General features: G+C 41.9%; 1 protein-coding gene across 1 annotated transcript in view; it reads left to right on the forward strand.

Annotated features, from left to right (window-relative positions):
- Window positions 1-11,110: 11,110 nt before the first annotated feature.
- Window positions 11,111-12,905, forward strand: part of LOC132805793 (protein FAM162B-like) — a 47,106-nt gene continuing 45,311 nt past the window's right edge. The window contains exon 1 of the mRNA XM_060821061.1: window positions 11,111-11,287. Within this exon, the coding sequence (XP_060677044.1) occupies window positions 11,122-11,287 (166 nt within the window). The 5' untranslated portion in view covers window positions 11,111-11,121. The remainder of the gene's footprint in view (window positions 11,288-12,905) is intronic.

Consider the following 12,905-nt stretch of genomic DNA (forward strand, 5'->3'; position numbering starts at 1 on the left):
TTGGAGGGAATCCTGAGGGACATGTATTTGGAAAGGCAAGGACTGATTTGGGATAGTCAGCATGGCTTTGTGTGTGGGAAATCATGTCTCAGAAACTTGATTGAGTTTTTTTAAGAAGTAACAAAGAAGATTGATGAGGGCAGAACAGTAGATGTGATCTATATGAACTTCAGTAAAGCGTTCGACAAGTTTCTCCATGGGAACTGATTAGCAAGGTTAGATCTCACGGAATACAGGGAGAACTAGCCATTTGAATACAGAACTGGCTCAAAGGTAGAAGACAGAGGGTAGTTTTTCAAACTGGAGACCTGTGACCAGTGGAGTGCCACAAGGATCGGTGATGTGCCCTTTACTTTTTGTCATTTGCATAAATGATTTGGATGCGAGCATAAGAGGTACAGTTAGTAAGCTTGCAGATGACACCAAAATTGGAGGTGTAGTGAACAGCAAAGAGGGTTACCTCAGATTACAACAGGATCTGGACCAGATGGGCCAATGGGCTGAGAAGTGGCAGATGGAGTTTAATTCAGATAAATGCGAGGTGCTGCATTTTGGAAAAGGAAATCTTGGCAGGACTTATACACTTAATGGTAAGGTCCTAGGGAGTGTTGTTGAACAAAGAAACCTTGGAGTGCAGGTTCATAGCTCCTTAAAAGTGGAGTCGCAGTTAAATAGGATAGTGAAGAAGGCATTTGGTATGCTTACCTTTATTGGTCAGAGTATTAAGTACAGGAGTTGGGAGGTCACTGTTGCAGCTGTACAGGACATTGGTTAGGCCACTGTTGGAATATTGCGTGCAAGTCTGGTCTCCTTCCTATCGGAAAGATGTTGTGAAACTTGAAAGGGTTCAGAAAAGATTTACAAGGATGTTGCCAGGGTTGGAGGATCTGAGCTACAGGGAGAGGCTGAACAGGCTGGGGTTGATTTCCCTGGAGCGTCGGAGGCTGAGGGGTGACCTTATAGAGGGTTACAAAATTATGAGGGGCATGGATAGGATAAATAGGCAAAGTCTTTTCCCTGGGGTCGGGGAGTCCAGAACTAGAGGGCATAGGTTTATGGTGAGAGGGGAAATATATAAAAGAGACCTAAGGGGCAACATTTTCACGCAAAGGGTGGTAAGTGTATGGAATGAGCTGCCAGAGGAGGCTGGTACAATTGCAACATTTAAGAGGCATTTGGATGTGTATATGAATAGGAAGGGTTTTGAGGGATATGGGCCGGGCGCTGGCAGGTGGGACTAGATTATGTTGGAATATCTGGTCAGCATGGACGGGTTGGACCGAAGGGTTTGTTTCCATGCTGTACACCTCTATGACTCTATGACTCTAAGTGAATCATGTTTCTAAAACAGAAAATCTTCTACCAGTATCACTGAGAATGATCATTGGTACATTTTGAAAGATCAATGATCAAACTGATATCCTCAGCCTTTGTGAACTGCTCCTCGTGATTTATAGAGCACACACATTTATTTGAATGCAGAAACAAGGACAGTCTGCCCATCAAGTTTGCCCTGTCAACCTTGTACCAATCATCAATAACCATCTTTTTCCACCTTGCAATCACTTGGAGGGACAGAGTTGAGTATTGGGATAGGAAAAATGAGTAGGTCAGCTTTGAGAAGAGTCTGTGAAATCCATCTCAGGATGTTCCCCAAAGCGGGCTAGGCTCCAGAAGACCCACGTGATTTGGAATCACAATGGGCCACTTACTTACCTTCTCTCCATTAGAGCTCAAAGCACAAGTTGGAGTGTGCACGCAAGAGAATGAGGTGGCAATTGAGAGAAAAACAGCAATTCTGTCACAGAATTGGGCACTTAGGGCAGTGACTAAGGGAAGGGCAAACATCGCTTGTTTGATATTTAAGTCACTAAGAATACAAATGCAACTAGTATTTATATTGATATCAGCACAGGAAAAGTCAGTGACATGCACTTCCTGCAGGATGCGGGGTTTCAAGCAGCAGATGATAACTCAAGACAAACACGGGCAAAAAGTGACTCCACCTGAGACTATTAAAGTTCAAAAGTTTTTAGAACCTCTGAGACAGTTGAAGACAATCTGAAACAATGTGGCCAAATGGCAAGTCCTTCAGAGAGTTATGACTCCACTGCAAGATGGGGACGTGAGAGGGGAGGCGGGGTTATGGTGAGAATGCTTTCCCTTGACTAATGGTTAGTCATTTCCTGCCCATGCCTAATTTCTGAGATCTGGAGTCACATGGAGAGAAGAACAGTTAAGGATTTCAGTTTTCTTCCCTAAAGGACATTAGTAAATCAGGTGGGCTTTTCCAAAAATTGACAGTGGTTTCATTCCAATTTTTAAATTCCAGATCTTTAGTAAATTCAATATCAATCATTTGCCATGGCCAAATTCAAACCCAAGATCCCAGAACATTACCTGTGTCTCTGGATTAATACTAAATAAAAATTGAAAGAACTGCAGATGCTGTAAATCAGAGACAAAACCAGAAATTGCTGGATAGGCTTGGCAGGCAGGTCTGGCAGCATCTGCGGAGGGGGAGCAGAGTTGACATTTTGTGTCGAGTGACCTTTCCTCAGAATTGAGGCGCGGGGGGGGGGGGGGGGGGGGGGGGGGGGGGGGGGGGGGGGGGGGGGGTGGGGAGTGGTGGTGTTGGCTCTGATTTCTCCTCATGGATATTGCCAGACTTGCTAGGCTTGTCCAGCAATTTCTGTTTTTGTCTAGGGATTAATAGTCTAACAATAATGGCACTGGATTATCCCATCCCCAAGGCACTTGTCACAATATTAAATTCAGCCCAGTGTGAGACTCTTGAAGGACATTTCAAAATAATACTATAAAATTTTCAGAATATATTAGCTTTCCTAAAAACAAATTCAAGTGCAGACAGTCCACAAACTGCTGTATCATCTTGAAGACAGGCAGAATATTTCCTTTAAATCTGTTCTATAATCCTTGAGGCAAGAAACAGAAGGAAATGAGACAAGAAAGGAATAGCAAAATATTTTCACGTCAGGATTGTATATGGCTTGGAGGGAAATTTGCAGCAGGTGGTGTTACTATACTCTGTTACCCTCCACCTTTTAGGTGACAGATATCACGGGTTGGAAGGTGTTGGCCGAAGAACCTCTACAAATTGCTGCAGTGCACCTTGTAGGTGGTACACATTAGTATCACTGTGTGCTGGCGATGGAAGAAATAAATGTTGAGGGTGACGAATAAGATGCCAGTTAAACTATGATGTCGAGCTTTTTGAATGTTGTTGAAGGTGCATTCATTCAGACCTGTGGAGAATATTCCAACACTCTCCTGACTTGTGTTATGTCCAGGCTGGTTGAGTTCAGGTTCTGATTGATGTAATTCCAAGATATTAATTTTGCTCTACACCTGCCCCTTAACAATCATTGGGTACCCTGGAATGGATTTTCGAAGCTCACATATCTGCACTTGTTTCACCTCACCCTGCTTGTGGTTAAAAATCTGGTCTATCAACTCTGTTTCTCATTTCACAGCTGGTCCCCAAGTGTTTCTGATATTTTCTGTTTTCATTTCTGTTATCAGAATCCATAATAATCTGCTTTTGCAGTGGAGGTGAGAAATATTTTCTCCTTGGAATTGGGGGAGAGATGTAATATTAATAGAGTAAGAAACAAAATCATTCTTTTAATCATTTTGAACCCTTGATATATTGTGTCCTAATTTAGAGTTTAGTGTTTTGCAGTGACTTGATCAGCTGCTGCTACGTTAAACTAAAACTAGTAGCCATTGCTTAATATCATCAAGAATTCTCTAACACTTTAGATTTCAATGTATTGAGGTCATTCAAAGCTAAAAATTGGATGGAAGCATAATTGTCTTGTTTAACAAAAACCATAACAGAAAGAATGCATTGATAATCAAATTCCACTATTGTACCAGTTCCACCATCTGTTGATTCAATTACCAAGATGGCTAGTTGATTCCCTTTTGCCTATCATCCAGAAAAGAAGTGTCCTCCAGGCCTCTTTAATTGATTAAAAATTATCCATTTCTCATGAACAAAGCATGTTGGCAAAATCTATTAACTGCTGAGCTACGATCTGGAATTAAAACAATTTCCAATTATTGTACACAGAAACATCCACGCAACACAAAAAAATGGCAAAGGGAAGCAAAAACAACTCTGTGGCCCAGTAGTCTTGAAGCAAAAGATAAAATATGATGACTTCTTGTATCCACAGGATTTCCTGTTGATGAAACTGAACACTGACAGCTATAATTTGATGGTAAACATTCAACTCTGATTGCAACGAATTGGATTTGACTCACTGGTGTTTGGACACAGCCCACCCCTCTAGATTTTGTCACATAGATAACAATATTTGGATTTGGAAACTTTGACAGATTCTCAGGAACTTCTAAGAAACATGTAATTAGGGAATAAAACTTATTTCCCCAGTATTAGTGCAATAAAACTTAGTTCTGAGCATCTCGAAAGTTTTGCTTAGCTGTTTTCTCCAAAGTTACTTGATTCTAAACAGCAGTTCAGCAATAAAACATTTTAAACTGGTATTGAGACAGGCTCTAATATAATGAGGGGTATGTCGGGTTCCAAGCAATCAATTGTGGTATGGTACTCTCTAGTCAGAGGCACAGACTGACATTTCTGTGACCAAGAGCGAAAAATCAGAATGGTGTGTTGCCTCCCAAGTGCCAGGATCAAGGGTGTCTCAGAGACTGTGCAGAATGTTCTCAAAAGGGAGAGGGATCAGCAGGAGGTCAATGTACACAATGGAACTAATAGCATAGGAAAGGAAAAGGGTAGTAATATCTGGATTGCTCCCGGTGTTACGAGCTAGTGAGGGTAGGAACAGGAGGATAGAGCAGATGAATGCATGGCTGAGGAGCTGGTGTATGGGAGAAGGATTCACATTTTTGAATCATTGGAATCTCTTCTGGGGTAAAAGTGACCTGTATAAGAAGGACAGATTACACCTGAATTGGAAAGGGACTAATATACTGGCAGGGAGATTTGCTAGAGTAGCTCAGGAGGATTTAAACTAGTAAGGCGGATGGGTGGCACCCAGGGAAACAGTGAGGAAAGAGAACAATCTGAGACTGGTACAGTTGGGAAAAGGAGCCAGTCAAACAGTCAGGGCAGGCAGGGACAAAGCAGAAAACAAGGTAGGACTGATAAATTAAACTGCATTTATTTCAATAGATGGGGCCTAACAGGAAAGACAGATGAACTCAGGGCATGTTACGAACATGGGACTGGAATATCATAGCAATTATAGAAATGTGGCTCAGGGATGGGCAGGACTGACAGCTTCATGTTTCAGGATACAAATGTTACAGGAAGGACAGAAAGGGAGGCAAGAGAGGAGGGGGAGTGGCATTTTTGATAAGGGATAGCATTACAGCTGTACTTAGGGAGGATATTCCAGGAAATACATCCAGGGAAGTTATTTGGGTTGAACTGAGAAATAAGAAAGGGATGATCACCTTATTGGGATTGTATTATAGACCCCTTTATAGTCAAAGGGAAATTGAGAAACAGATTTGTAAGGAGATCTCAGTTATCTGTAAGAATAATAGGGTGGTTATAGTAGGGGATTTTAACTTTCCAAACATAGATTGGGACTGCTGTATTAGAGAGGAACTTGTTAAGAGTGTAGAAGAAGATTTTCTGATTCAGTGTGAGGATGTACCTACAAGAGAAGATGCAAAATCTGAACTACTCATGGGAAATAAGGCAGGGTAGGTGACTGAGGTGTCAATGGGGAGCACTTTGAAGACGGCAACCATAATTCTACTATTTTAAAAATATTGATGGAAAAGTATGGATCAGATCTAAACGCTGAAGTTCTAAATTGGAGGAAGGCTAATTTTGACGGTATTAGGCTAGAACTTAAAAGCTAATTGGGGGCAGATATTTGTAGGGTGGAAAATGGGAAGCCTTCAAAAATGAGATAACGAGAGTCCAGAGACAGTATATTACTGTTAGGGCGAAAGGAAAGGCTGGATGACAAGAGAAATTAAGGGTTTGGTTAAGAAAAAGAAGGAAGCACATGTCAGGTACAGACAGGAGAGATCTAATGAATCCTTAGAAGAGCGTAAAGGTAGTAGGAGTATACTTAAGAGGGAAATCAGGAGGGCAGAAAAAAGGACATGAGATAGCTTTGGCAATTGGGTTAAGGAGAATCCAAAGGGATTTTATAAATATATTAAGGACAAAAGGGTAACTAGGGACAGAATAGGGCCCCTCAAAGATCAACTAGGAGAAAGTGTGGACTGCAAATGCTAGAGATCAGAGTTGAGAGTGTGGTACTGGAAAAGCACAGCAGGTGAGGCAGCATCCAAGGAGCAGGAGAATCGACGTTTCAGTCATAAGCCCACATTCCTGATGAACGGCTTATGCCCAAAATGTTGATTCATCCTTCTCCTTGGAAGCTGCCTCACCTGCTGTGATATTCCAGCACCACACTCCAACCCTTCAAAGATCAGCAAGGCGACCTATGTGTGGAGTTGGAGGAGTTGGAGGAGATACTAAATGAGTATTTTGCATCAGTGTTTACTCTGGAGAAGGATATGGAAGGTATAGAATTTTTTAGATTAGATTAGTGGAAACAGGCCCTTCCAGCCAACAAGTTCACGTCGACCCTCCAAAGAGTAATCTACTCAGACCCATTTTCTTCTGACTAACACTACCCTAACACGATGGGCAATTTAGCATGGCTAATTCACCTAACCCATTCATCTTTGGATTGTGGGAGAAAACCGGAGCACCCGGACACAGAGCACCACACAGACACGGGGAGAATGTGCAATCTCCACACAGACAGTTGCCCGAGACTGGAAATGAACCTGGGTACCTGGCACTGTGAGGCAGCAGTGCTGATCACTGTGCCAACGTGTCACCTCAAAATGTTAATTGAATTTATTGGTGGAAGTATTCTAAATCTTTACGCTTAGCATGGCCAGCCTGCACATCCTTGAATTGTGGGGAAACCAAAGAAAACTCATGCTGATATGGTGAGAATGTGCAAACTCCACACAGACAATCACCTGAGGCTGGAAATGAACCTAGAACCCTCGCCCTCTAAGATAGCAGTGCTGGACACTATGCCATTATATGTTCACGAATGTGTGGAAATAGATGGTGACATCTTGAAAAATGTCCATATTACAGAGGTGGTGGTGCTGGATGAATTGAAGTGCAAAAAAATGGATAAATCCCCAGGACCTGATCAGGTACACCCTAGAACTCTGCAGGAAGCTAGGGAATTGATTCTTGAGCCCCTGAGATATTTGTATCATCGATAGTCACAGGTGAGGTGCCGGAAGGCTGGAGGTTGGCTAACGTGGTACCGCTATTTAAGAAAGGTGGTAAGGACAAGTCAGGGAGTTACAGACCAGTGAGCCTGACATCAGTGGTGGGCAAGTTGTTGGAGGAAATCCTGAGGAACAGGATTACATGCATTTTGAAAGGCAAGGACAGATTAGGGATAGTCAACATGGCTTTGTGTGTGGGAAATCATGTCTCACAAACTTGATTGAGTTTTTTGAAGAAGTAACAAAGAGGATTGATGAGGGTAGAGCAGTAGACATGATCTATATGGACTTCAGTAAGGCGTTCGACAAGGTTCCCCATGGGAGACCGATTAGCAAGGTTAGATCTCATGGAATACAAGGAGAACTAGCCATTTGGATACAGAATTGGCTCAAAGGTAGAAGAGAGAGGGTGGTGGTGGAGGGTTGTTTTTCAGACTGGAGCCCTGTGACCAGTGGAGTGCCAACAGTATTGGTGCTGGCTCCACTGCTTTTTGTCATTGATATAAATGATTTGGATGTGAACAGAAGAGGTATAGTTTATAACTTTGCAGATGACACCAAAATTGGATGTATAGTGAACAGTGAAGAAGGTTACCTCAGATTACAATGGGATCTTGATCAGATGGGCCAATGGGCTGAAAAGTGGCAGATGGAGTTCAATTCAGATAAATGCGAGGTGCTGCATTTTAGGAAAGCATATCTTAGCAGGACTTATACACTTAATGGTTAAGGTCCTAGGGAGTGTGGCTGAACAAAGAGACCTTGGAGTGCAGGTTCATAGCTCCTTGAAAGTGGAGTCGCAGGTAGATAGGATAGTGAAGAAGACGTTTGGAATGCTTTCCTTTATTGGTCATAGTGTTGAGTACAGGAGCTGGGAGGTCATGTTGCAGCTGTACAGCACATTAGTTAGGCCACTGTTGGAAAATTGCATAGAATTCTGGTCTCTTCCCTATCGGAAAGATGTTGTGAAACTTGAAAGGGTTCAGAAAAGATTTACAAGGATGTTGACAGGGTTGGAGGATTTGAGCTATAGAGAGAGGCTGAACAGGCTGGGCTTCTTTCCCTGTAGTGTCGAAGGCTGAGGGGGTAATCTTATAGAAGTTTATAAAAGAATGAGGAGCATGGATAGGAGAAATAGACAGGTATTTTTCCCTTGGGATGGGGGAGTCCAGAACTAGAGGGCATTGATTGAGGGTGAGAGGGGAAAGTTATAAAAGGACCTAAGGGGCAACCTATTCACACAAAGGATGAGGTGTGAATGGAATGAGCTGCCAGAGGATGTGGTGGAGGCTGGTACAATTACAGCATTCAAATGGCATCTGGATGGGTATATGATTAGGAAGGATATGAGCCAAGTGCAGGCAAGTGGGACTAGATTAGGTTAGGATATCTGGTCGGCGTTGTCGAGTTGGACCACAGTGTCTGTTTCTGTGCTGTACATCTCTATGATTTGGATGTATGTCTGCATAGATCATTGAAGGTGGCACTACAGGTGGAAAGAACAACTAATAAAGCATACAGTATTGTCAGCTTTAATAATAGGGGCTTATTAACAGGAGTACAAGAGCAAGGAAGGGATACTAACCTTGTTGAAGATGCTTGTTATTTCTGAAATATTGTGCACAGACATAGATGCCACATTGTAGGAAAGCAGCAAATGCGTTGGGAGAGAGTGTGGAAGCAATTTATAGGAATGTTTCCAGGAATGAGAAATTTCACTTCTGAGAATAGTTTGAAGAAGCCAGGCACTAAAATGAAACTAAGAATTATGGATGTTGGAGACTGAAACAAAAACAGAAATTGCTGAAAAAACTCAGCAGCTCTGACAGCATCTGTGTGGAGAGAAATCAGAATCAACATTTCAGGTCCAGTGACCTTTCTTCAGGACTTCTAGTTCATCAGAATTAACTGCCCTGATACAACATGTGATATCCTAGACTGGTAACTTGTGGCTTTCATTCCCATTTTCCAAGATCCCTCGAGTTAACTCTGAGTATCAATAACCCAAGGCAGTTCAAACAACTGCACAGTTCCTCCATGTTGAAATGTACTATGAAGGGGGCTGGAAAGTTATCCATGAGGGAAGGAATCATGTTTTTAAAAAAATTACCCTTGTTGTGACTGAGGGAATACTTAAATAAAGATAATAATTACACAACGTCATGTTTTGGTTAAATAGGATTATTTGGAAGCACTAGCTTTTGGAGCTCTGCTCCTTTGTCATGAGGAGCAGCGATCCAAAAGCTAGTGCTTCCAAATAAATCTGTTGGACTATAATCTGGTGTTGTATGATTATTAACTTTATCCACCCCATCTTTAAATAAAGAAGGTAATATAGCTCACGGTCTCATTACCTGGGGTAATAACAAATAGGACATTCTTATCTGGGATTAGTCGCAACAATGTTATCAGGCTCTTGAGTGTTCTTGGAGCTACAGCCATCCAAGTGGAGAGTATTCCATTACACCCCTGAGTTATGCCTTGCAGATGGTTAACAGGAAATGAAGTTAACTAACACAGAAACATAGAAAATAGGAGCAGGAGTAGGCCATTCAGTCCTTGGAGCCTGCTCCACCATTCATTACAATCATGGCTGATCCAATTCAAAAGTTTGTTGCACTCCCTCCCCCATTCCATATCCCTTGATCCTTTCATCCCCAAGTGCTATATCCAACTCTTTGAAATCATATAATGTTTTAGGTTTAACTTTCTGTTGCAGTAAACTTCACAGGCTCACCACTCTCTGGATGAAGACATTTCTCCTGATCCCAATACTGAATGGTTGACCATACCTACCTGGTTCTGGGTTTCCTGTCATTACAAACATCCTTCCTCTATCTACCCTGTCTAGTCCTGTTAGAATTTTAAACATTTCTATGAGATTTCAAGGTTTTTACCTTCTCCTCATACATCAATCCTGTCTTCCCAGGAATCAGGCTGCCACAGACTTGCCTCTGACCTGGTCTTCAAGTCACATTACTTATATGGTTGTCTACTTCAAGTTCTGGTAAATTGGAACCGTTGGGATGTTTATAATGAAGTAATCTAGTGATGCTGATAGTATTGGACAGCAAGAGGACATGGTTTGAGATGGTCATCACCTGGTATTTACATGGTTCGAATGTTATTTGCTACCTATTACTTCAAGCTTAGATATTGTCGAGATCTTTCTGCACATGCACATTGGCTGCTTCAGTATCTGAGGAATCACAAATGGTGCTGAATACTTTACAGTCATCAGCAAATATTCCCTCTTTTGGCAAGCAGTTCTGGTGCAGAAGTCTGTAATACCTCTGCTGGAATATTGTCAATGCCCCATTAGCTTTGCTGCATCTAATATCTTGATATCATATGGACTGGATCAAATTGACTGAAGACTTGTATTTGTGATGTTGGGTGCTCAGGAGCAGCCCATATGGATTACCTACTGGGATCTTTTGGCTGAATTTCGATGTGTCTGCATTGTCTAAAATATATTTCACATATTACATATAAACGCAGTCAAATTGTCACTTTAAGAACTGTCATCTACAAGTCATGGAGACAACTTTAATAATCCTGAACAACATGCCCCATTTCAAAACATTTTTATCATCGAACATTTTTTGGCTGGATCTAAATCTGGCCAGAGCTGATGAGGAACAGGGATTGCTGATTATCCTTGTTTTCCCAGTCAATGTGTAGCCAGTAACATTGTACAGACACGTGTTCAGGACAGTTCGCATGGGAGTTGAGAGTGGGTGGGAAAGGGGAGATGGGCAGCTTTTGTTTAAATAGATGGCTGTAGTAGATGAGTAGATAAAGCGGAGACCGGCTCGAGTGAAGATGATCCGCCGTGTGCTAGCTCAGAGGAAATTCAGCTCGGCTCCAGGTCAGATGTACGGCACAAAAGCGACAGATAGGCGGGCGCTGCTAACGAAAAGTACAGCGAGTGCGGGGGGATCTTTTGCTCACGATTTGCCAATTGTTTCCGTGAGAGGAATTCGAGCAGGTAAATTCATTAAATTTCAAACGTCCCACAAGCTTTAAATGGAAGCGGCCGCTTGATGCATGACTTAGTGTCAAAAAGATAGCACTCTTTCCAAATGTATTCTGAAGGTTTCTACTTTAAACATTTGCCGTGTTCCCCACCTGTTGTTACCTTTGCATTCTGTCGTGTGGCTGTTAACAGTTAAGAGCCTTTCCTCCTGTTTTGCCCTGAGTTAATGTTGTGCTAAAATTTCTGTGTAGCACAACTTAGAATGGACACTGCAATAAATATTCGGGTTCTATTCCATTATAAAAGGTATTTTATGAATTCCTTGTCTGTACCCGAACTGTAATGCCGGACTTAATCTTTTCATGTATCTGAATCGATGTGTGGTGTATAACGTCGTTAATACCTGCTGCTGTTAAATACAACACTGCTTACAGTGCGGGAACGTATGAGGCTGGTTAGTTGGAATGTCTTGCAAGTTGACCGCCACTTGGCACTGAGAGCAGTGCAGTACAGATTTCATTTCTAGGTCACCATCACCTCTCGTGACTCCATCAGTTTTGCTTAATTATAATGCTCTGGCATCTAATACTGAAGGGGGAGAAAATTCTTCCAACAAAATATTGAAAAGTTGAAAATCATTGTTTTTGTCCCATTCCACGTGCATTTCACTTAACCACAACTCAATATGGTGCCAGGCGAATGTCTGAGACAAAAGCAGATTGATGGCAACATTGGTATCATATTTGATGTCCAGATGAGCTCCTGTGTAGTCACGCCTTCACTACAGCCACCTTTTTCTAGCTTTTTTACTCGAAGATTTTTACTCTATAAAATTGCCCCATCATGTACTGGCCTCAGCTCATCTGCTAAAACCATGCTCTCCTTTCACCTTTTGCCTTATTTATGCAATGCCATGTTTTCAAATTTCTCACCCTTGTTTCCAAATTTCTCCATGGCCTCACCCCTTTTTCTCTCCTGCAGCCACAGAGCCTTCCAAGAATCCTGCATTCTTAAAACTTAGCTCTCTTCAAAATCCCCGTTCCACCTTTGTTGATGGTACCATAAATTTTCTCGACCCTCAGTTCTGAAAGTTACTTTCTATACCTTCCTATCCTCACACTCCTTAAATCCTAGTTCTTTGAGCAGGTTTTAGTTTCTAACCTAATATCTCTTTGTGTTTGAGCAGCATTATTTGTTTTATGGTATTCCTGTTAAGCATCTTGAAACATTTTCATACGTAAAATGCACTATATAATTGTAAGTCATTCCTGTTGTATTAAGTTGTAATATGACTACATCTTGTAGTTAGTACATTTTTAAACTAGCAAACTATCTGAGTGCTTCACAGGAGCATAACGAGACAAAAACTGTCTCTTAGATGAACAAGGGGACATCAGCACAGGTGACTTGAAGCTAAAACATGATGAACTTAGGAAAGAGTATGGCTTTAAAGAGTGCCACATGGGAGGAAAGAGATCAAGGGAGGATTTGAGATGGAATCCTCGAATTTAAGATCTAGATAATGGAAGGCACACCTGCCAAGAGTGAGGTGGAAGGGAGGGTGAAGAAAGCTGTGGATGCACAAGATGAAGAAGGTTATAAGATTAAAGGGAAAGAACTTTTAATTCAA

This window comes from Hemiscyllium ocellatum, chromosome 3 (assembly GCF_020745735.1).
Source record: "Hemiscyllium ocellatum isolate sHemOce1 chromosome 3, sHemOce1.pat.X.cur, whole genome shotgun sequence".
In the NCBI taxonomy this organism is placed as follows: domain Eukaryota; kingdom Metazoa; phylum Chordata; class Chondrichthyes; order Orectolobiformes; family Hemiscylliidae; genus Hemiscyllium; species Hemiscyllium ocellatum.